General features: G+C 44.4%; 1 protein-coding gene across 8 annotated transcripts in view; it reads right to left on the reverse strand.

Annotated features, from left to right (window-relative positions):
* Positions 1-23432, reverse strand: part of LOC139368996 (tumor protein D54-like) — a 33469-nt gene extending 10037 nt beyond the window's left edge. For 2 of the 8 annotated variants that reach the window (XM_071108548.1, XM_071108547.1), the window contains exons 1-5: positions 23159-23392; positions 13580-13782; positions 13189-13337; positions 5491-5538; positions 1321-1422 (exon numbers count right to left, since the gene is read on the reverse strand). In XM_071108548.1, coding sequence (XP_070964649.1) covers positions 1321-1422; positions 5491-5538; positions 13189-13337; positions 13580-13782; positions 23159-23174 — 518 coding nt within the window. In that variant the 5' untranslated portion in view covers positions 23175-23392. Of the gene's footprint in view, positions 1-1320; positions 1423-5490; positions 5539-13188; positions 13338-13579; positions 13783-23158 lie in introns of all 8 variants that reach the window. The other 6 variants (XM_071108550.1, XM_071108549.1, XM_071108551.1 and 3 more) reach the window with 5 other exon arrangements.
* Between the last annotated feature and the right edge of the window lie 1431 nt (positions 23433-24863).

Genomic DNA, 24863 nt, shown 5'->3' on the forward strand with positions numbered 1-24863 from the left:
CAGCTTTGCTCTGTGATCCGAAATGCAGTAGCTTATTTTATTTTTTTAACCAGGCAAGTCAGTTAAGAACAAATTCTTATTTTCAATGACAGCCTAGGAACAGTGGGTTAACTGCCTTGTTCAGGGGCAGAACGACAGATTTGTACCTTGTCAGCTCGGGGGTTTGAACTTGCAACCTTCCGGTTACTAGTCCAACGCTCTAACGACTAGTCAAGCCTGTCGCCTAGTAGTAGTAAATAGATCAGCTTTGATCTGTGAACCGAAATGCAGTTTAACGGTAGAACAAACAGTTCACCTTTACCATTGAGGTTTATAGGCTACGTATGAATAATTTAAGGTGACATTACTCCAACAGACAATATTTCATTTATAAATATAATAACCATCGCAAAATAACTCCCTCAACTTCCTGAAGTAAAAAAATAATAAAATAAATGACAATGCACATCATTTAATTGAGCCTTAGATAGCCTTATAATTTCAAGTTTTTTGCTCTGTGCATCTGAAAAGGAGCGCGGCACCTCATTTAAAACAGGTGAACAGACGGTTGATCTTTAGCATTGAAGTGGGTAGGTTACCACTGTAAACAGGCCTACTGTAGTGTCGTCGTCCCCCCCCCGCCGGAGCAGACAACGTTATAGAATTTGTGGGGAGGGCAGCTTATTTCTGTTCAAGGAAAAAAAAAAAAAAAAAAAAGTTTGTAATGTTTACAGGGCCACAACAAATTTGCAAATCGTTGTCGTCTTTCAGAAAAACGGTCAGGTACAAACAAACGTCACTGCAAAGGAAAACGCCCTGCCAAACACCTCCAAAGACATTTAATCACGTTCACCATTTCCTTTAGGGTCTTGGCCTAATTTCCATATTTACAAAGTACACAGAAAAAAAACGGACGACACGATTGAGCAGGTCGTAAAAAGGTGAATGATGGGCGTTTCCAGGCAGCGTGACAACGCTCGTTGACACACGCACAGTTTAACAACAGGTCTGACTCATAACAGGATATATACGCTGTATATTATAAATCAATATTTGTGCGCAGTCTTTTCATGAAGTGAAGCACGCAGATATTGAGTGTCAAATTGACCCAACGGTTATACATGAGGCCCCAGGTGTGCAGCTGAATCAGGTGTTCTAGATTAGGGAGGCGGGACTAGCTCTCACCAGAAAGAGGGTTGTTGTGGCCTCACCAAATAAACTTATACAACCTAATGGAAAAGAGGACTGAGATGACACCTCTAGGTTTTACAACTTCGTGGTTGTCCGAACCTGCTCTACAGAAAGGGATTGAGGGCGGCCATTTTGAGTCTTGGTCTGTACCTCATGTCTCCCAGTTTCCTGCTGAGGGCAGTTCCCATGGTGGAGAAGGCAGCGGTGGTCTTCTGTCCCGCCACAGACAGGGTCTCCTGAGTCTTCTTGTACCTGGCGGGAGAGGATAGATACACTAAATATAAATATCATTAGAACATGATTGAAAACATATCGAAAACAGGACTCAGTTTAGAATAGATTACGCCTCTGTCGCAAGCAGAGGGAAGATTATTTGCCACTAAGGGGTTAATAAGTCTGACAGACAAGAGCAGAAAAACAAGTATGCCGAAATACTGAGGAAAACACTCCAGAAATACTGAGGAATTAGCAAGAGTTCCTATCCAAACCGTGACAAAGATCTACAAATAAATTCTGATGAAAGAACATTTTTTTAAAGTAGGGTGAGGAGGACAACCAACCCAGTAGGGGGTGAGGAGGACTACCAACCCAGTAGGGGGTGAGGAGGACTACCAACCCAGTAGGGGGTGAGGGGGACTACCAACCCAGTGAGGAGGACTACCAACCCAGTGAGGAGGACTACCAACCCAGTAGGGGTTACCAACCCAGTGAGGGGGACTACCAACCCAGTGAGGGGGACTACCAACCCAGTGAGGGGGACTACCAACCCAGTGAGGGGGACTACCAACCCAGTGAGGGGGACTACCAACCCAGTGAGGGGGACTACCAACCCAGTGAGGGGGACTACCAACCCAGTGAGGGGGTGAGGAGGGGGACTACCAACCCAGTGAGGGGGTGAACCCAGTGAGGGGGACTACCAACCCAGTAGGGGGTGAGTGAGGACTACCAACCCAGTAGGGGTTAAGTAGGGTGAGGGGGACTACCAACCCAGTGGGGGGGGAGGACTACCAACCCAGTGAGGGGGACTACCAACCCAGGGGGTGAGGAGGACTACCAACCCAGTGAGGGGGACTACCAACCCAGTGAGGAGGACTACCAACCCAGTGAGGAGGACTACCAACCCAGTGAGGAGGACTACCAACCCTACCAACCCAGTGAGGAGGACTACCAACCCAGTGAGGGGGACTACCAACCCAGTGAGGAGGACTACCAACCCAGTGAGGAGGACTACCAACCCAGTGAGGAGGACTACCAACCCAGTGAGGGGGACTACCAACCCAGTGAGGGGGACTACCAACCCAGTGAGGGGGACTACCAACCCAGTGAGGAGGACTACCAACCCAGTGAGGAGGACTACCAACCCAGTGAGGGGACTACCAACCCAGTAGGGGTTAAGTAGGGTGAGGAGGACTACCAAACCAGTAGGGGGTGAGGGGGACTACCAACCCAGTGAGGAGGACTACCAACCCAGTGAGGGGGACTACCAACCCAGTGAGGGGGACTACCAACCCAGTGAGGGGGACTACCAACCCAGTGAGGGGGACTACCAACCCAGTGAGGAGGACTACCAACCCAGTGAGGAGGACTACCAACCCAGTGAGGAGGACTACCAACCCAGTGAGGAGGACTACCAACCCAGTGAGGAGGACTACCAACCCAGTGAGGGGGACTACCAACCCAGTAGAAGTTAAGTAGGGTGAGGAGGACTACCAACCCAGTAGGGGGTGAGGAGGACTACCAACCCAGTAAGGGGTGAGGAGGACTACCAACCCAGTAAGGGGTGAGGAGGACTACCAACCCAGTAGGGGGTGAGGAGGACAACCAACCCAGTAGGGGGTGAGGAGGACAACCAACCCAGTAGGGTGAGGAGGACTACCAACCCAGTAGGGGGTGAGGAGGACTACCAACCCAGTAGGGGGTGAGGAGGACTACCAACCCAGTAGGGGGTGAGGAGGACTACCAACCCAGTAGGGTGAGGAGGACTACCAACCCAGTAGGGAGGAGGACTACCAACCCAGTAGAAGTTAAGTAGGGTGAGGAGGACTACCAAACCAGTAGGGTGAGGAGGACTACCAACCCAGTAGGGTGAGGAGGACTACCAACCCAGTAGAAGTTAAGTAGGGTGAGGAGGACTACCAACCCAGTAGGGTGAGGAGGACTACCAATCCAGTAGGGGGTGAGGAGGACTACCAACCCAGTAGGGGGTGAGGAGGACTACCAACCCAGTAGGGGGTGAGGAGGACTACCAACCCAGTAGGGGGTGAGGAGGACTACCAACCCAGTAGGGTGAGGAGGACTACCAACCCAGTAGGGGGTGAGGAGGACTACCAACCCAGTAGGGGGTGAGGAGGACTACCAACCCAGTAGAAGTTAAGTAGGGTGAGGAGGACTACCAACCCAGTAGGGTGAGGAGGACTACCAACCCATAGTAGTGTGAGGAGGAGTGTTAAAGAGATCAGGTATTGCACAAAACAGCTTAAACCAATCTCTGATCTTTCAAACGGGGCATTTCAGGCTTATTTCAGATTTTTTAAACAGAAAATGTTTAATTATAATAATAATAAATCAGACAGAAGAATTTAGACCCATTAGTATTGCAGTACCAACCTAAAGCAGGAAACTACCCAGACATCACTGTGCTTAAATCCCACACTGAGTCTTTATAGAACCATCCACCGCAGGGTTCTAAACAAGACGTCCCACAACGGATCGGAACACATTCCTGCCCATAGTATTTTATAACCCCACCACAGCCCTCTGCGTGTTGGTGCCACCCCTGTACAGGCCTCACACAAGCAGGTGATCGCCTCTAGCACGGCGTCAAAAGTTAAGTCACCCCTGATCGATTAATCATGTCTTACTATAGCTATCCGTTCAGTACACAAGTCTGTATGTCTAAGTCCTCTCATCTTTATCCCAGAAAATTCAGACTGACCAATGCAAAAATGGTATTGATAACTGTATGATAATACTGAGAAGACAGTTGGAGAAACTATGCAGTTGGTGGATAAATCAATTAATGACATGTTGTTACACTTTGTTACACAGCGGGTCAGAGGTTCCCCCAGGAGATGTGATGACCAAGACAAAAGCATGTACATTCAGCTAGACTAGGGGGGCAGGCACCCCAGTCTCACAAAAAACCAGCCTCTCAAATAACCCACAGCGATACCCATTGTTGTTGTTGTTGCCCCACACAAGCTCACATGATTTAGGTGAAGGTGGTCGTGTGCAGGGCCATCCAAATACCACCAGCCAAACAGAAGAGAGGCAGGAACAATCAGAAGCCCCTCCCCCTCAAATCAAACAGCATGAACAGTCAGAAGCCCCTCCCCCCTCCAGGCAAACAGCATGAACAGTCAGAAGCCCCCCCCCCCCTCCAGGCAAACAGCATGAACAGTCAGAAGCCCCCCCCCCCCCCCCCAGGCAAACAGCATGAACAGTCAGAAGCCTCTCCCCCCTCCAGGCAAACAGCATGAACAGTCAGAAGCCCCTCCCCCCTCCAATCAAACAGCATGAACAGTCAGAAGCCCCTCCCCCCTCCAGGCAAACAGCATGAACAGTCAGAAACCCATCCCCCCTCAAATCAAACAGCATGAACAGTCAGAAACCCCTCCCCCCTCCAATCAAACAGCATGAACAGTCAGAAGCCCCTCCCCCCTCCAATCAAACAGCATGAACAGTCAGAAGCCCCTCCCCCCTCCAGGCAAACAGCATGAACAGTCAGAAGCCCCTCCCCCCTCCAATCAAACAGCATGAACAGTCAGAAACCCCTCCCCCCTCCAATCAAACAGCATGAACAGTCAGAAGCCCCTCCCCCCTCCAATCAAACAGCATGAACAGTCAGAAGCCCCTCCCCCCTCCAATCAAACAGCATGAACAGTCAGAAACCCCTCCCCCCTCCAATCAAACAGCATGAACAGTCAGAAGCCCCTCCCCCCTCCAATCAAACAGCATGAACAGTCAGAAGCCCCTCCCCCCTCCAATCAAACAGCATGAACAGTCAGAAGCCCCTCCCCCCTCCAATCAAACAGCATGAACAGTCAGAAGCCCCTCCCCCCTCCAATCAAACAGCATGAACAGTCAGAAACCCCTCCCCCCTCCAATCAAACAGCATGAACAGTCAGAAACCCCTCCCCCCTCCAATCAAACAGCATGAACAGTCAGAAACCCATCCCCCCTCCAATCAAACAGCATGAACAGTCAGAAGCTCATCCCCCCTCCAATCAAACAGCATGAACAGTCAGAAGCCCCTCCCCCTTGCCCAAACAAAATGCAACGCAGGCAAAACTAAATTAAATAGTTATTAGATCAACTCACGCTTCAGATCGGGCAATTTCATCCAAAGTTGCAGACGCTGTAAGATATCTACGGACAAACAGTAGGACAATGAAATGACTAACTGACTTCTTACAGAGGGAGGAAAGAGCAAGTTAGAGACTTTAAAAAGTTAACATAACTAGAACCCTTCTACACACACACACACACACACACACACACACACACACACAAATATAACAGTCCAAAAATAGTGCATGTACTGAACAATAGTAACCCTACGACAATGCATCAGTCTTTGGAAAGTTACAGAAGTGTCAAATACTGAATTTCTACGGTTTTATTACAGCTGGGTTTCTCTCAAAACTCGGTCCCTGGGGTCCCCTCTCTGGGTGCACGTTCTGGGTTGTTGCCCTAGCGCTACACGGCTGATTCAAATAAACACGACATCAAGCTTTTGATGATTTGAAATCAGCTGTGTCGCGCTGGGGGGGGAGAAGAGAAAATAACAAAAACAAAGCAAACCCAGGTGGGGCAACATGAGTTTTGTTAACCCTGCGTTAGAGGGTTAAGGACCCAACACAACACCTTCCTCAAGCTTGGACGTAGGTTGGCAGTCACATCTCCTGTGTTTTTTAGTGATTTAAAAAAAAAACACAAAAAAAACTCTATGTAATACTTTTCATAAACATAAACAGACTAAATGTGTCAAGCATTAGAACCTATTGGATTAGTCCTTCGTTGAGCACAAACCATACACAGTGTCTGAACATCATTGTTAGTGTAATGTAAACACATATAGATAGATGTCTGTCAGTACAGTCACCAGCATGGGAAAGGAGGATGTGGCTTTAGTTCTGCTGTCTACAATGGAAATTAAATACATAACAAGCATTGCTGTAGCTGTAGTCTGACTACATTTTTTTAAATTGACTTTTTTTTATTTTAAATGCACCTGTAAAAACACTGATACACTGATGATTCTGTCTAGACCCAATTAAGAGATCTCCCACGCAACACCAAATAAAATGACCCGTCTTCTAGGGACCAGGACCATACCAGTATGGCGGCACTCGTTAGTATCGTGGCAAAGAAACAAAAACACGAAGCGGATTTCACTTGTTTAAGGACAAAGCCCTAATGTTGGAAATACAATTCTACATCCTCCCCCCGAGCCGCGCGACTGACTGACGACTCCCCCCCGAGCCGCGCGACTGACGACGACTCCCCCCCGAGCCGCGCGACTGACTGACGACTCCCCCCGAGCCGCGCGACTGACTGACGACTCCCCCCGAGCCGCGCGACTGACTGACGACTCCCCCCCCGAGCCGCGCGACTGATCAAGCAAGACAACCGTTTTTTGGGGGGCCTGCCCACCGCCGTCTCTCCCTCTCGCTGCCCATGGTCGTTTATCAGGCCAGCTCTCTTTCAGTCTCTCTCACATTCCAATCCTCTCCTCTCCCACACAATCCTGTGGTGGGTCTGGGCTGTTTGTCTGGTGGAGAAACTCTGCTCTGCTCTCTGCGTGCGAGTGTGCGTGTGTGAGATATATATGCGCTGAAAGGACAGCGTAACAGTGTAAGATAGCTGACAAATAAGCACCGTGTCTTCATGTAGGCCTTCAGCCACCCCAGACAATATCATTTTCTGCAGCAACGGCGGATGTGGTAGTTTCACTACCTTAACACAGAGATGTAGGATATAATGAAATGTATAGTGAAAGATAGGGAAAACGTCATTCCCCCATGTATTTCAGTTACCCTCGTTTTAAGCGTGAAAAACCAACCACCAAACTAACAGAAGGGAGTTAGAACCAGGCTTGAAATCTATACTTGGCTATTTGGAAATAGCCACGCAAAAATGCTTTTTTTCTCTCCAACATCCTCAATACATTGTTATATTTGTAGCTATTTTAACTCAAAATACATGCAGTTGAATTGTGCGATACATTAGGAGAAAAAAAAACCCAAACGGAATTCTTTATTCCTTCGGTCCACATTATGGCAGTTTATCGTAGTTCCCCAGAACAGTGTGTTTGTTTGTAACTAGCACAACGGGAGAAAGCGGGAACATGGAAGTCCAGCTGTGTATTGACAGGGGTCGCGTTTCATATTGAAAGTCAGTGGGGGTTTTTGTTGCTTCAATAGAGAGTGATCACATTCGGCAGAAAACAGCTTCATTTGTGACACTATTTGGCTGCTCGTCACACAAGTAAATGAGATTACAATGAAAAAGCAAGTTTTATATATATATTTTTTTGGCTAATATTATGCATGGACATCATATTTTTTTAATGTTTATCGTAGAAACAACGTAATCCTAATCTGGCATTTTTACCAAAAGTAGTCTGGCTACTCTGAAAAACAGTACCTCCACGTCGGGTCAGAGTGCTGTCTGCTGATAGGATGATGGAGAACAGTAGCTCCACATCAGTCTGTCTGCTGATAGAATGATGGAGAACAGTAGTTCCACATCAGTCAGAGTGCTGTCTGCTGATAGGATGATGGAGAACAGTAGCTCCACATCAGTCTGTCTGCTGATAGAATGATGGAGAACAGTAGCTCCACATCAGTCTGTCTGCTGATAGAATGATGGAGGACTAGCTCCACATCAGTCTGTCTGCTGATAGAATGATGGAGAACAGTAGTTCCACATCAGTCTGTCTGCTGATAGAATGATGGAGGACTAGCTCCACATCAGTCTGTCTGCTGATAGAATGATGGAGAACAGTAGCTCCACATCAGTCTGTCTGCTGATAGAATGATGGAGAACAGTAGTTCCACATCAGTCTGTCTGCTGATAGAATGATGGAGAACAGTAGCTCCACATCAGAGTGCTGTCTGCTGATAGGATGATGGAGAACAGTAGCTCCACATCAGTCTGTCTGCTGATAGAATGATGGAGAACAGTAGTTCCACATCAGTCTGTCTGCTGATAGAATGATGGAGAACAGTAGCTCCACATCAGTCTGTCTGCTGATAGAATGATGGAGAACAGTAGCTCCACATCAGTCAGAGTGCTGTCTGCTGATAGAATGATGGAGGACAGTAGCTCCACATCAGTCAGAGTGCTGTCTGCTGATAGAATGATGGAGGACAGTAGCTCCACATCAGTCAGAGTGCTGTCTGCTGATAGAATGATGGAGGACAGTAGCTCCACATCAGTCAGAGTGCTGTCTGCTGATAGAATGATGGAGGACAGTAGCTCCACATCAGTCAGAGTGCTGTCTGATGATAGAATGATGGAGGACAGTAGCTCCACATCAGTCAGAGTGCTGTCTGCTGATAGAATGATGGAGGACAGTAGCTCCACATGGTAGAATGCCTGTTGGTGAATTCTCATCCGAGTGGAGAAGTGCAACTGAAGCACAAAATTAGTCTGATGCCGAGCAGAAATTACAATAAGCATTTTAAATCTACGTTTACAAAAACACAGCAAGATATTTCTATGTTGTCAAAAAATGTAATGGAATTCTGTGTTAACTAGCAACTTAAACATAGGTGTCGTGTTACGGTGCTGAATTAAAAACAGGTGACTGGGCATCAGTGTTAACTTGCTGCCGTGTCTGAGAAGTCAAAGTCCTTTGGATGAGTTATTTGTACAGCTGCCACCATCTTGATTTCTTTGCGTTTTTCTCTCCTCTCCCTTCTCGGCCTGTCTCCTCCCCCTTCTCAGAGCAGAGCAGGTAGGCCCGTTGCCCTAGCGACTCCAGACTCCACAAAGACAGTGTGTTCACATGCTGCTCCAGAGCCAGTACTGTTCTTCCTTCAGCCAAGCATGCTTCAAAACATTGTTCATTTGCACAATGTCTCTCGCTCCCATTCGCTTGTAAATATCCAAACTCACCACAAATGACATTCGGTAACTCCCACCTATATATTTAGATGGGATTTCCTGTTTTTGCAATTTGTTTATTTTAGTTTGCGGTCGTTAGCATATTTATCTAGCAGCCTTCATGTAAATTTGCCACTACTCGTGTTAAATTTTGTTTTTGCATTCTGATAATTGACACCCAATGGGCATTTTGGTTGTTTTTTGGTGCCCCCTCGTGGACTAAGCAAGTAATACCTTCAATACCAGGACGAGAGAAGGATGTTATGAACATCGGGAGAGCGACCAAACCTAGTTATAAAACTATCAGAGATATTAAGTTGTTGGTTCAGAGGAAGTGGGAATGACGATGTCACCTTAAAGCAAGGTGACATCCTGGGTGTTAACAGGAAATACAGCACAGGGAAACAGGAAGTGATAGAAGAAGAGAGACAGAGTCATTGCCAGTTAGCCACCCATCCAAAAGGGAAAAGAGATGGATCTAGAGCTTGAGCTCCCTCAGTACAAGCCATTTCCCAAGTCTCATACAGCAGGCTTTGAAGTTTCCCCAAGCAGAAGAGATCTAGTCTGACAGAAGGGACTATACGGGGTTAGTCGAGGATAGACAGCAACTCTTTGGCAAACCAACAGCGGCACGTTAAAGCATGGCAGAGAGAGAGACAGAGAAAGAGAGAGAGAGAGAGAGAGAGAGAGACAGAATGACAGAGAGAGAGAGAGAAAGACAGAGAGAAAGACAGAAAGACAGAGAGAGAGAGAGGCAGAACTTAGTGGAATGCACCGATAGAAATATATTATGTAGAACAAAACAAACTTCTGACATGTAGAATAAAAGAATCACGTCAGCTCTACTCGTGACATTTCTATCTGCAAAAGATGCAACAATATCTGCCTACTGAACGTGGGAAAACTTTGTTACGACGACACCCAATGCACCGGGATAACTAGGAGACCCTGCATCTTTCTGCCAAGTTAAAACTAGACTGTATTATTTAAAAAAAAATAGAAACTTGCTTATAAAACAGATGGTATCATGGGAATGTGAGTTTTCACACACACACGCAGCAGGCAGAGGAACCCACAAAAGGACAAGTGTTATAGAAGCAAGACCACAACGATACAGTAGCCAGGGTACACTGCAGACCCTGGTAGCCCACGGCAGGTGCTCTCAAATAGACATTGAGGGTGAGAGAGAGAGAGGTAAACTTTCTCATTCCACTCGCCAAGTCTTTCAGTGGTTCTAGAACACAGACGGGCTTAGAGATGTACAGGCCTGAACTGTGCCAGGCTGGCTGTCTGATTCACGCTACAAGGCCACAATGATACAGTAGCCAGGGTACACTGCAGACCCTGAACTGTGCCAGGCTGGCTGTCTGATTCACGCTACAAGGCCAAACCATGCTGTTCTGACTCAGATGTCTGTTCACCTTGTTCTTTTCATAGCGTTGAAACATTAAGCCACATTTCAGTTTGGTTTTCTTTTAGAAACTCACTGACTGAAATTAGTTAAATGACTTTAATTCCATTTATTTTGTACATGTTTTTACACCCCCCCCCCCCTCCCCGGTGAGCTCAATACGCACATTGCCGTTTCTCTAGATAGAAAATCAGGTCAAGCCAGAACTGCGCGATGTAGTAGGGAGTTGTAGTTTTCAACAGGCCAATATTCTACATAGTTAATTAACAAATGTTCTGCACTAAACTACAATGACCATACTCTATTGTCTGGTCTATTTTTTTAATATATTTTTTTAAACACGCCTGCTTATGTTAGTGTGGGGGGAGACAGAAAGACACAGAGAGAGAGAGAGAGAGAGAGAGACATAAAGACACAGAGAGAGAGAGAGAGAGAGAGAGACATAAAGACACAGAGAGAGAGAGAGAGAGAGAGAGAGAGAGAGAGACAGAAAGACACACAGAGAGAGAGAGAGAGAGAGAGAGAGACAGAAAGACAGAGAGAGAGAGAGAGAGAGAGAGACAGAAAGACACACAGAGAGAGAGAGAGAGAAACAGAAAGACACAAAGAGAGAGAGCGAGAGAGAGAGACAGAAAGACACAGAGAGAGAGAGAGAGAGAGACAGAAAGACACAGAGAGAGAGAGAGAGAGAGACAGAAAGACACAGAGAGAGAGAGAGAGACAGAAAGACACAGAGAGAGAGAGAGAGAGAAAGACACAGAGAGAGAGAGAGAGAGAGAGAGAGAGAGAGAGAGAGAGAGAGAGAGAGAGAGAGAGACAGAAAGACACAGAGAGAGAGAGAGAGACAGAAAGACACAGAGAGAGAGAGAGAGAGAGACAGAAAGACACAGAGAGAGAGAGAGAGAGAGAGAGAGAGAGAGAGAGAAAGAGAGACAGAAAGACACAGAGAGAGAGAGAGAGAGAGAGAGAGAGAGAGAAAGACACAGAGACAGAAAGACACAGAGAGACAGAAAGACACAGAGAGACAGAAAGACACAGAGAGAGAGGGAGACAGAAAGACACAGAGAGAAAGACAGAGACAGAAAATGGCCGATGGAGAGCAGTTACTTGGCCAGATATCTCTACCTGAAAACACATGATCTAAATGATTGATAGTTCAGTCATAAAATCACACCTTGATTACTTTGAAAAAACTACTAAAATAGTGAGCAGCAGCACTACAGAGATGAGATGACTTGGAACTAAATCATATAAAGTCATCAAATAAAACTAATGTAATAGACACAATAACTGAAATATTTAAAGTGAATGACGGTTAGTAAAGTGATCAGGAGTAATGGGCAGTCAACTACCATCATGGGACTTTCATTATTTGATTAAAACATTCAATCCACATAATGCATTTAAAGTTGTTATTTTTTTAAATAATGAATATAAAACCATGATTATAATATATATATATATATATATATATATATATATGTTTTTTTAAATAGTCAAACTGAACATTAAAAAAAAGCACTAAAATCGCTCAGCACTAACTTTCCAGATTGGCTCCATAAACGTAGCCAGGCCAGCACGACAGTAGAAATCAGGCATTCAGTATGCAAGACACTTAGGTTTTGTCGTGCTAAGATATATCTGGCGAGTCCTCTGTTGGTAGAGCATGACGCTAGCAACGCTAAAAAGGTCGTGGGTTCAATTCCACACTGTACTGTAAGTCTCTTTGGATAAAAACCATCAGCTCATTTAAATATTTATATCTTGAGGAGGAGGAAGAGAATCCATTACCTAAGGCTACTTCAGAAACTTCAATCACTGATGCTGACTGATACACCTTCATTGTCAACATCAAAAAATAAAAGGTTTTTGCTTCCTCCATTTTGACTTGGTAATATTTGTGTCATTGTAAGACTTTGAACAGGATTTAAAAGAAGCCTCGATTTAAAATGTATTCTTCACTCAAATCTAAAAGACGCTAGAATATTACTGCATGATCGGGATCTAGAAGCACAAGCATTTTTTCCGCTACACTCGCATTAACATCTGCCAACCATGTGTATGTGACAAATAACATCTTGATTGGAGTTGAATCATGCTACTTATATAGACGCAACGGGGCCGTTCGAACGTTGAAATTACAGAGAGTTACAGCACGAGTCATCAGAAACGGCTAAATGAATATTTGAGTAGGGTCAGAGGTCGAAGTAGACGGACGTGATTGTAAAAGCCTACGGAGCACATCTGCCGTGATGTTCACTTCAGTGTACTAACAGCTGTGGACCCGCACTCACAGGGCCACTCCGGTCTACACTAAAAGCCCTGACCAGGCCAGAAGGATATAAGGGAACAGCAGAGAGCGTCTAGAACAATCGATTGGCTGACGTTACTGCAAGCGATAAATTGATGTTATTTTAACAACCTAAGAAGAAGAATATTACAGATACATTTTTTTAAAATTTAAGTCTCCATTTTTTAAAGGATCTTCTACTTACGCATTAGAGGTCTGGACATCCTGCCATCCCTTGGTGAGGTTCTGTTTGAGCTCGTTGAGGGGGCTCAGCCCCAGCTTCCTCTTCAGATCAGCAGAATGCTTCTCTTTGGCCAGGAGCACCTGTCTCAGGGTGCTGATCTCCTCTTCCACCTGACAGCAACACAGCAGAGCGGTCAACCACTGGCTGGGCCAAACCTAGTTATGAACATTACCATTGTCTGAAACCAAAAAAGTTCCACTCAAATGTTCGTGGGACCGATTATTAGTAAATCAAACTCAAGTCAAAAAGGGTTGTGATCAGATTAGAGCACAGGGACAATAAACAGACGACCTCTGACCGTACGAGGCCTACATTGATTCCAGCCGACAGACACCGGCAGACAGAACCCTACCTTGACTAGCTCAGAGCGGATCTCCTCAGCCTCCTCCTCTGTGAGCCCCGGGGGTAACGTGTTGATGGAGGATACCCCCACGGCTCCGCCCTCCACGGGGACATCAGTCAGAGGGTCTGCTCCTCCTGCAGGGCCCAGGCCCTTGTTGGGAGAGTTCAGGTTGATGTCTGGGTCAAGAGAGAGAGTGGGGGCAGGGGGGCATGCTGAGTTGAGAGAGAGAGAGAGAGAGAGTAGAAGGCCTTGAATTGATGTGTTAGTGTCATCTACAGTAATAATAATAACTTTATTGGTACAGCGCTTTTCAATACAAGTAACAAAAGTGCTTCACATCAAATACAAGTGCTAACAAAAACAGGTAAACAAAAGGATAGCTAATTAAAAATCAGACATGAAAAGCATCTTCATCATTTTTACATTTTTTTTTAAGTGTCTCTTCAGCAATGATCAGCACTGATCTCCTCTGGCAGACCACTCCTACTAAGTCCAGGGGTCCTAATGCCCAGTCTCCTTTCGCTGTCAACCTAAAGACCTTGGAATGGTCAACAGTGCCCTGCCAGAGAATCTCTGGCTGCATTCTGGCTCGTAGGGAGATTTGTGGACAAATGACAAAGGTTATTTACAATCTGAGTTCTAGCACGTCGGGCTGTCAAATAGGACCACCTCAGATTTTATATCATTGAGCTGAATTTTTTTTTTTTTAAATTTTGTTTTACATTTTAAATACAAAATTGTAAGACATTCAACATTTGAGGTCAGCAAGACACTGGTGAAGGGTCACTACACTAGCTTGGTCACTGGGTCTTTGTCAATAGAGCTGTGTCTCATCTGCACAGCAGCGAAACTGAAAGCTATGATTGCAAATGATGTCACCAAGGGGGAGGATATACTTGGGGGGGGGGGGGGGAATTGGTCTCAGAATTGACCCGAGGGGACACCATAGTGAATAGGTGCCGGGGACGATACGGAAACACCCACCCACACCCAAAAGATATGACCTGAACCAGTCGAGGGCAACGCCGGAGACTCTCACCCACCTCTCCAGCCAGTCAACAAGGATGCTATGATCCCGAGTATCAAACACAGAACTGAAATCCAAATGAACTAGGATAGAGTATTCACCGTCAGCCAACAGAAGGTCGTTACGGATTTTCAATAAGGTCGTTTTCGTGCTGTGAAGTGGTCAGAAGCCCGACTGGAAGTTTCCAAATAAGTTGTTCATACTCAAATTGCTTGAAAACAACTTTTTCCAAAATCTTAGATATTTTTTATATAAATAGATAGAGAAAGGTCTATAATTATTTAGTCAGGAGTGGTCTAGATCGGGCTTTATAAAATGAGAGGTTGGAACAGAGACAGAATGTTAGAGCCAACAGGGAACTATTTACAATAGACAGAATGTTAGGGCCAACAGGGAACTATTTACAATAGACAGAATGTTGGGGCCAACAGGGAACTATTTACAATAGACAGAATGTTAGGGCCAACAGGGAACTATTTACAATAGACAGAATGTTAGGGCCGACAGGGAACTACTTACAATAGACAGAATGTTAGGGCCAACAGGGAACTATTTACAATAGACAGAATGTTGGGGCCAACAGGGAACTATTTACAATAGACAGAATGTTAGGGCCAACAGGGAACTATTTACAATAGACAGAATGTTAGGGCCAACAGGGAACTATTTACAATAGACAGAATGTTAGGGCCAACAGGGAACTATTTACAATAGACAGAATGTTGGGGCCAACAGGGAACTATTTACAATAGACAGAATGTTGGGGCCAACAGGGAACTATTTACAATAGACAGAATGTTGGGGCCAACAGGGAACTATTTACAATAGACAGAATGTTAGGGCCAACAGGGAACTATTTACAATAGACAGAATGTTAGGGCCGACAGCAGTCAAGTAGGGACCACGCCCAAGGGGCAGGAGAAGGTCTTCATGTGAGGAAACATATCAAGGAGGGACTCGAAAGGATATTTGCTCCAATGTGCAAAAAGGAAGCCGCAAACTGTCAAAGTAGTTGCCTCAAGCCCCTCCTGACCAGAAATGCTGGTAATGGAGCCAACTACTGTCAATTTTGGGATCTAATATTTTCTATATTTCCTGTAAAGAATCGTAAAAACTATTGGCAGAGATGGGGGATGCGAGCATGTCACTGTCATTTAGTCTAAGTTAACTTTTTTTTTTTTAAAGAGCGAGTGTGGTCATTTAAAATAAAAATCAGGTACAGGTAGACAATGTATTATGGATATTCTAAAGTAATCTTGACATAGGTCATTAAAAACCATTCACCAAGTCATCTGTGTGAAGACAAGAGTACAGAATCAGTGGGATAGAAAAACCCATGTTCATTTACTAACAGTGGTGGTGTTAATGATGAGAGAGAGAGATAGGGGACAGTGGTGGTGTTAATGATGAGAGAGAGAGAGAGGGGACAGTGGTGGTGTTAATGATGAGAGAGAGAGAGGGGACAGTGGTGGTGTTAATGATGAGAGAGAGAGAGGGGACCGTGGTGGTGTTAATGATGAGAGAGAGAGAGGGGACAGTGGTGGTGTTAATGATGAGAGAGAGAGAGGGGACAGTGGTGGTGTTAATGATGAGAGAGAGAGAGGGGACAGTGGTGGTGTTAATGATGAGAGAGAGAGAGGGGACAGTGGTGGTGTTAATGATGAGAGAGAGAGAGGGGACAGTGGTGGTGTTAATGATGAGAGAGAGAGAGGGGACAGTGGTGGTGTTAATGATGAGAGAGAGAGAGGGGACAGTGGTGGTGTTAATGATGAGAGAGAGAGAGGGGACAGTGGTGGTGTTAATGATGAGAGAGAGAGAGGGGACAGTGGTGGTGTTAATGATGAGAGAGAGAGAGGGGACAGTGGTGGTGTTAATGATGAGAGAGAGAGAGAGGGGACAGTGGTGGTGTTAATGATGAGAGAGAGAGAGGGGGACAGTGGTGGTGTTAATGATGAGAGAGAGAGAGGGGACAGTGGTGGTGTTAATGGAGAGAGAGAGAGAGGGGACAGTGGTGGTGTTAATGGAGAGAGAGAGAGAGGGGACAGTGGTGGTGTTAATGATGAGAGAGAGAGAGGGGACAGTGGTGGTGTTAATGATGAGCGAGAGAGAGAGGGGACAGTGGTGGTGTTAATGATGAGAGAGAGAGAGGGGACAGTGGTGGTGTTAATGAGAGAGGGGACAGATTTATTTAAATTAGGAGGCGGGGAAGAAAGCATTAAAAAAATATACATATTTTACAGACCCGGTATGTTTTTACATTTGTTATCTTGTTAGTCCCACCCTTCAGCTCCATTCAACCCCTCCCATCTATCTCTCAACACCATCCAGTCCCTTCAGCTCCATTCAACCCCTCCCATCTCTCTCTCTCAACACCATCCAGTCCCTTCAGCTCCATTCAACCCCTCCCATCGATCTCTTAACACCCTCCATATTGGATTGTCAGTCAAACAGTTTGCAATGTTGCTAGATATAATCCTGGAACCCCTGCGGTCAGGGTGAAGCCCGTCTCTTTTAAAAATGTGCCACAGCAAATTGTTTTAAAAAAAAGTGTCACAAAAGCAGACATTACTGTCGACACATCGTTTCTTCATTCGTTTAGGGCAACGAGGCGGTTGAAATGTTCCCGAAACTCTTCGATATCAAGGGAGGGGTGGGGCTCAGAGGTAATTCAAAATGTAATCAAATTGTATTGGTCACATACACATTCAGCAGATGTTATTGCGGGTGTAGGGAAATGCTTGTGTTCCTGGCTCCAACAGTGCAGTAATATCTAACTAAATGTTTGTGTTTCTAGCTCCAACAGTGCAGTAATATCTAACTAAATGCTTGTGTTTCTAGCTCCAACAGTGCAGTAATATCTAACTAAATGTTTGTGTTTCTAGCTCCAACAGTGCAGTAATATCTAACTAAATGCTTGTGTTTCTAGCTCCAACAGTGCAGTAATATCTAACTAAATGTTCCCAGCTCCAACAGTGCAGTAATATCTAACTAAATGTTCCTAGCTCCAACAGTGCAGTAATATCTAACTAAATGCTGGTGTTCCTAGCTCCAACAGTGCAGTAATATCTAACTAAATGCTGGGGTTCCTAGCTCCAACAGTACAGTAATATCTAACTAAATGCTTGTGTTTCTAGCTCCAACAGTGCAGTAATATCTAACTAAATGTTCCCAGCTCCAACAGTGCAGTAATATCTAACTAAATGCTGGTGTTCCTAGCTCCAACAGTGCAGTAATATCTAACTAAATGTTCCTAGCTCCAACAGTGCAGTAATATCTAACTAAATGCTTGTGTTCCTAGCTCCAACAGTGCAGTAATATCTAACTAAATGTTTCTAGCTCCAACAGTGCAGTAATATCTAACTAAATGCTTGTGTTTCTAGCTCCAACAGTGCAGTAATATCTAACTAAATGCTTGTGTGTCTAGCTCCAACAGTGCAGTAATATCTAACTAAATGTTCCCAGCTCCAACAGTGCAGTAATATCTAACTAAATGTTCCTAGCTCCAACAGTGCAGTAATATCTAACTAAATGCTGGTGTTCCTAGCTCCAACAGTGCAGTAATATCTAACTAAATGCTTGTGTTCCCAGCTCCAACAGTGCAGTAATATCTAACTAAATGCTTGTGTTCCTAGCTCCAACAGTGCAGTAATATCTAACTAAATGCTGGTGTTCCTAGCTCCAACAGTGCAGTAATATCTAACTAAATGCTTGTGTTCCTAGCTCCAACAGTGCAGTAATATCTAACTAAATGTTCCTAGCTCCAACAGTGCAGTAATATCTAACTAATTGCTGGTGTTCCTAGCTCCAACAGTGCAGTAATATCTAACTAAATGCTGGTGTTCCTGGCTCCAACAGTACAGAAATATCTAACTAATTGCTGGTGTTCCTGGCTCCAACAGTACAGAAATATCTAACTAATTGCTGGTGTTCCTGGCTCGAACAGTGCAGTAATATCTAACTAAATGCTTGTGTTCCTAGCTCCAACAGTGCAGTAATACCTAGCTAAATGCTGGTGTTCCTAGCTCCAACAGTGCAGTAATATCTAACTAAATGCTGGTGTTCCTAGCTCCAACAGTGCAGTAATATCTAACTAAATGCTTGTATCCCTGGCTCCAACAGTGCAGTAATATCTAACTAAATGTTCCTAGCTCCAACAGTGCAGTAATATCAAACTAAATGCTGGTGTTCCTAGCTCCAACAGTGCAGTAATATCTAACAATTCCCACATTTCTAAAAGTAACAGAACAGAATTAAGAAATATAAAAAGTAATTATCTTCGCTGCGCTAGCGAGGGTCTTTAAAAAAAACATTTTGTAGTCCTCCCTCTGATCACCTAAAGCAAAGGTTGTGTGTGGCGATGGTGTCAATATCACAGACCGTAGGGCCAGAACCACGGGCAGGAGGGAGTCGATGTCTCGGACACTGGCTCCCGAGTGACAGTGGACCTTGGGTCCGTTCACAGACCGTAGGGCCAGAACCACGGGCAGGAGGGAGTCGATGTCTCGGACACTGGCTCCCGAGTGACAGTGGACCTTGGGTCCGTTCACAGACCGTAGGGCCAGAACCACGGGCAGGAGGGAGTCGATGTCTCGGACACTGGCTCCCGAGTGACAGTGGACCTTGGGTCCGTTCACAGACCGTAGGGCCAGAACCACGGGCAGGAGGGAGTCGATGTCTCGGACACTGGCTCCCGAGTGACAGTGGACCTTGGGTCCGTTCACAGACCGTAGGGCCAGAACCACGGGCAGGAGGGAGTCGATGTCTCGGACACTGGCTCCCGAGTGACAGTGGACCTTGGGTCCGTTCACAGACCGTAGGGAGGCAAAAAAAAAATCTGTAGCCTAATAAACTGCATGGTTTCCCCGCGTCGTAGTGGGAGGACCATATCATTGCGTGACTCCAAAAAGCAGAATATTGTTCTGTTACCAAGACAACGTTGAGTGTTCCCGAGTGGCCTAGTTATAGTTTCAGACTAACGAGTACGGTGATTCAGGAATGAGATGTCTGTAGTCTAGACATTTGAGACCAAGCCCACTTTTTATTTATTTTATTTAACTAGGCAAATCAGTTAAGAACAAATACTTATTTACAAATGACAGCCTACCAGGGAACAGTGGGTTAACTGCCTTGTTCAGTGGAAGAATGACAGATTTTTACCTTGTCAGCTCGGGGGATTTGATCTAGCAACCTTTCGGTTACTGGCCCAACACTCTCTAACCACTAGGCTACCTGCCTCCCCTCCCCACTTGACTCGATGCCACATTGTAGCACGTTTGAGGATGAACGCATGTGACCCGAATCACGTCCTATCAACCGTAACGAGTAGCTACAGTATCCAGGGCGAGAAGAGGCTGAAGAACAGCAATATGGCGTCCGGTCCTAGTTATTTATCGTTTGTCTGTCATCGGCAGGTTGAGCTCAGTTAGCATCTTGATTAGCCGGCATGATGATTACATCATATATTCATAATGACGGTAGCTGCTAGAATTTACAGCACATTTCTCAGGTAGCTAGCTACAGTGCTTTCAGAACGTATTCCTGCCCATTGACTTACTCCACATTTTGTGACAGCCCAAATTCTAAATGGATTAAAATATGTTTTTGTTGTTGCCACACACACACACACGTTAGAAATTGCAGCAACATTTTTTTTAAATGAAATACAGAAATCTAATTTACATAAGCATTTCCCACCCCTGAGTCAATACATGTTGTTAGAACGCCCTTAGGCAGCGATTACAACGGAGTCCTTCTGTCTGTAAGAGAGTTGCACACTGGGATTGTACAATATTTGCACATTACTATTTTTTTTTAATTCTTCAAGCTCTGTCAAAAAGATGTTAAGATGTAAAAGATGTAAAGATGTTGATCATTGCTAGACAGCCATTTTCCAAGTCTTGTCATAGCTTTTCAAGCCAATTTAAGTCTGAAACTAATAACTAGGCCACTCGGGAACACTCAACGTTGTCTTGGTAACCAACTCCAGTGTATATTTGGTCTTCTGTTTTAGGTTATTTTCCTGCTGAAAGGTCAATTTGTCTCCCAGAGTCTGGGGGAAAGCAGACAACACGGTTTTCCTCTAGGATTTTGCCTGTGGTTAGCTTCATTACATTTTTTTTGTATCCATAAACTCCCCAGTCCTTAAGGATGACAAGCATACCCATAACATGCTGCAGCCACCACTATGCTTGAACATATGGAGAGGGGTACCCAGTAATGTGTTGTATTTGCCCCAAACATAACACTTTGTGTTCAGGAGAAAAAGTGAATTGCTTAGTCAATTTTTTTGGCAGTTTTACTTTAGTCCCTTGTTGCAAACAGGATACATGTTTTGGAATATTTTTATTCTGTTCAGGCTTCCTTCTTTTCACTAAGTCAATTATGTTAGTATTGTGGAGTAACTACAATGTTGTTAATCCATCCTCAGTTCTCACATCACAGCCATTAAACTAACTCCGTGGTCACCAACCAGCCGATCGCGGTCGACCTCCCAAGGCATTCCTAGTCGATCACCAAACATTTCTATAAACAATGATAAGCCTTGCATTTCTATTTTTTGTGCTGTTGGCGGTAGGTGCACTTGATTCAGCAGCCCTAGCGCCGGGAAGGCAAAGTGTTCCCATTTTGAACAAATTTCATGTGTCTGATGGTAGAACTCTGCCTACATGGCAGGTCCAGAGAGCAAATCAAGTGCACCTACAAGCCTACCACAAGGCCAATCAGATAGCTCAGATCACAGTGTCTGCAGAGTTACCTTCGAGCCATAGGACTGTAAAAAAAGAAGAGCACACAGAAAAGTTGATACTGTGAGATTTCAAAAAATCAACAAACAAAGCAAAGAGCTGCTGAATTTGAGTAAGTTGATGTTTGAGTTGTTATTCAGAACTGTCAACACATTAGAAAACACTTTTCTAAGCCATAATGTGTGCTACAAACAGCACTGCAATGAATGAGTAATATATATATATATATATATATATATATATCAAAGTGTTTTCGGATTAGCTTGCATTGTTATTATTATCAGCAGTGTCTCCAATTAACCACATGAATTGGTGCATCAGGCAGAAAACAATGCAGTGCGACTTGAGTTTCACCATCAACTGGAAGACATCGTTTCCTTTTGTCAGCGGAGGGGAGGGAGGGAGAACGGAACAGCCTCTCCGCTACTCCCTCTGATAAAGCCTGACCATCAGGTGCAGGTCATCAGTCCAGTAAACATTTTTAAAAAGCCACATTTTGATAACTCAGCTGTGCCTAACTCAGCTGTGCCTCATTTCTAAATGGTCTGAGAAGAATAGCATTGGCAGGGCAATTCAAGCATAGCCAACATGCAGTGATAATGTATTGGGCCTATAGCCTATGGGGCAGCAGGTAGCCTAGTGGTTAGAGAGCGTTGGTCCAGTAACCGAAAGGTTGGTGGATTGAATCCCCGAGCTGACGAGGTTAAAAAAAATAATCTGTCGTTCTTCTCCTGATCACGGAAGTGAACCCACTGTTCCCCGGTAGGCCGTCATTGTAAATCAGAATTTGTTCTTAACTGACTTGCCTAGTTAAATAAAATAAAAAAACTAATTGGTCCAGTACTGTTTTTAATAGGTTAATGTGAGTGGAGGAATGGGAGGACCATTCTCCTCAGTGAATTTCATAAATATAGTAAAGAAAAACAAATCGAGTCAGTAAAAAGAGTTGTTTAAAAATAACTTATCGTTCGCGGACTGCCAATCACTAGTAGATGTGTCACTGTCAACTCAACTTGAGCTGGCAGACTAATAAACTACCTGGGTGAGTTCTTGGCTGGTCCCTGCAACATTGGCTCATTGGGACGTCCCAACGGGTGTTAACGTTACTTCGCTTGAAGTTTTACATGTCTAAATGGTTAACACAAACGGTAATAGGGGAAGGGCAAACTCATTCCACCGAGGGTCCAAGTGTCTGCGGGTTTTCGGTCATCCCTTGTACTTGATTAATTCATTTAAAAAGGTCACTAATTAAAATAAGTCCCCTCATCTGGTTGTCTAGGTCTTAATTGAAAAGGGGGAAAACGTGCCTACTACACAGGGCCCTCCATGGAATGAGATTGACACCCCTGGACTAGTTGTTATTGTGGGGACGTCCCAAGGATTCCAAGTAGCACTGTGCTTTACCAGCTAACGTTAGCTTGTGAGAGCTAAATAGCGTACTAGCTAACTAGCAAAGTAGCCTTTGTATACAAAATAATATATATACGCTATTAAAAAGCACAAATATCGTTAATTTATTTTTTTGTAAGATAAAAAATATTTTAAAAAACGGAAAAAACAATATCTAAAAAAGGAGTAAACCAAGTTAATTGAAAAGGTTTCAACAAAAGAAATGTCATCATAGTAACACGGCTCTCTCCGGTCCCCCATTTTCCAGAACGGCTGTGTTGCTGCGTCGGGCCCCAAGTTGCATTCATAGCTACAGTGTGCACCATCACAAACACATAATATGTATTCATTTCCCCCCCAAAATCAACCAACGTTAGGCCAAACATGTCTCATATTCAACAACAATTACATGTCAGTAATAAACGTTACCTTGACCAACGTCCATGGCGTCGAATTGAGCGGAGTTTTTTTGGGGAGCTTTATAGCAGAAAACCAAAATAAATATGTAAGTTAGATTATATATATTTTTAAAGGTGGCTAGCACAGCGCCGTCCACTCAATCAATTGAAACCTTTGAGCCTCTCCGTGTGTTTGACAGGATTCCACAATAACGAAACACGTCGAGGGAGACGTCCACGAACAAGGGGGTGTATTCATTACGTCTCGCACCGGAAACCGTTTACCGTTTAAGAACCAAACGGGGACGGGCCCTACTGCCTACGCTATAATAAGAACGGGATCTATCTGAATGTGTCCAATAGAAACTCTTATTTTCGTGGCAAAACGTTTTTTCCGTTTAGAGGAAACGGTTTCTGTAGAATCGGCGTAATGAATACACCCTAAATACTACCTACTCACACCAATAAATGGACACACTCTTTTCACGCCACTTCGATGAGAAGTGATTTTCGTGATTTTAACAGGTTAGGAGAGCATTTTCGCTAACCTTAACATCAGTCTCCTAACCTGCTACGAAAAAGTCACTTCTGTATCGAAAGTGGCGTGAAAAGTGTTAGATACCAGTCACAAACCCCGCCTATTTCTACTTCGCTATCTTATTTTAAGCTTAACAGTAAAAACCTTGTGTCTTACCTTAAATTAAGACTTAAAAAATATAAAAAAAATAGCCTTTTTTTTTTTTTTCATACATTTTTGCTCGATGATTAACTTCCAGCGTGTGCCTTTTCCGGCGTCAGTGGATGGCGTTGTCAAAGCGTCTCTCCTGCCCCGATTTTACAGCCGAAAGAGAGAGAGAGAGAGAGAGAGAGAGAGAGAGAGAGAGAGAGAGAGAGAGAGAGAGAGAGAGAGCTCTGAAAGACTTGAAAATACTGTGTGCTCAAGTATATACCGACATGTATCTACAATTCTTTCTAAGCCAAGTTATTCTTGAGTAATAAGTCGATTGTCATTATTACATCCAGCCTGTTTTATATCACCAGGTAAATCTGAAAACAGGTTCATCATTTTGATCACAACAGAACTACCTCGGTTGAGGGGCGGTCCAGTTCTTTCTCTAAACTCAGGTTTCCTTACTAGCTACCGAGTTTACCAGTTCAACTAGTTAACCAGTTATTCACTACCGAGCTTACCAGTTCAACTAGTTAACCAGTTATTCACTACCGAGCTTACCAGTTCAACTAGTTAACCAGTTATTCACTACCGAGCTTACCAGTTCAACTAGTTAACCAGTTATTCACTACCGAGCTTACCAGTTCAACTAGTTAACCAGTTATTCACTACCGAGCTTACCAGTTCAACTAGTTAACCAGTTATTCACTACCGAGCTTACCAGTTCAACTAGTTAACCAGTTATTCACTACCGAGCTTACCAGTTCAACTAGTTAACCAGTTATTCACTACCGAGCTTACCAGTTCAACTAGTTAACCAGTTATTCACTACCGAGCTTACCAGTTCAACTAGTTAACCAGTTATTCACTACCGAGCTTACCAGTTCAACTAGTTAACCAGTTATTCACTACCGAGCTTACCAGTTCAACTAGTTAACCAGTTATTCACTACCGAGCTTACCAGTTCAACTAGTTAACCAGTTATTCACTACCGAGCTTACCAGTTCAACTAGTTAACCAGTTATTCACTACCGAGCTTACCAGTTCAACTAGTTAACCAGTTATT

The sequence above is a fragment of the Oncorhynchus clarkii genome, chromosome 16 (genome assembly GCF_045791955.1).
Source record: "Oncorhynchus clarkii lewisi isolate Uvic-CL-2024 chromosome 16, UVic_Ocla_1.0, whole genome shotgun sequence".
NCBI lineage: Eukaryota > Metazoa > Chordata > Actinopteri > Salmoniformes > Salmonidae > Oncorhynchus > Oncorhynchus clarkii.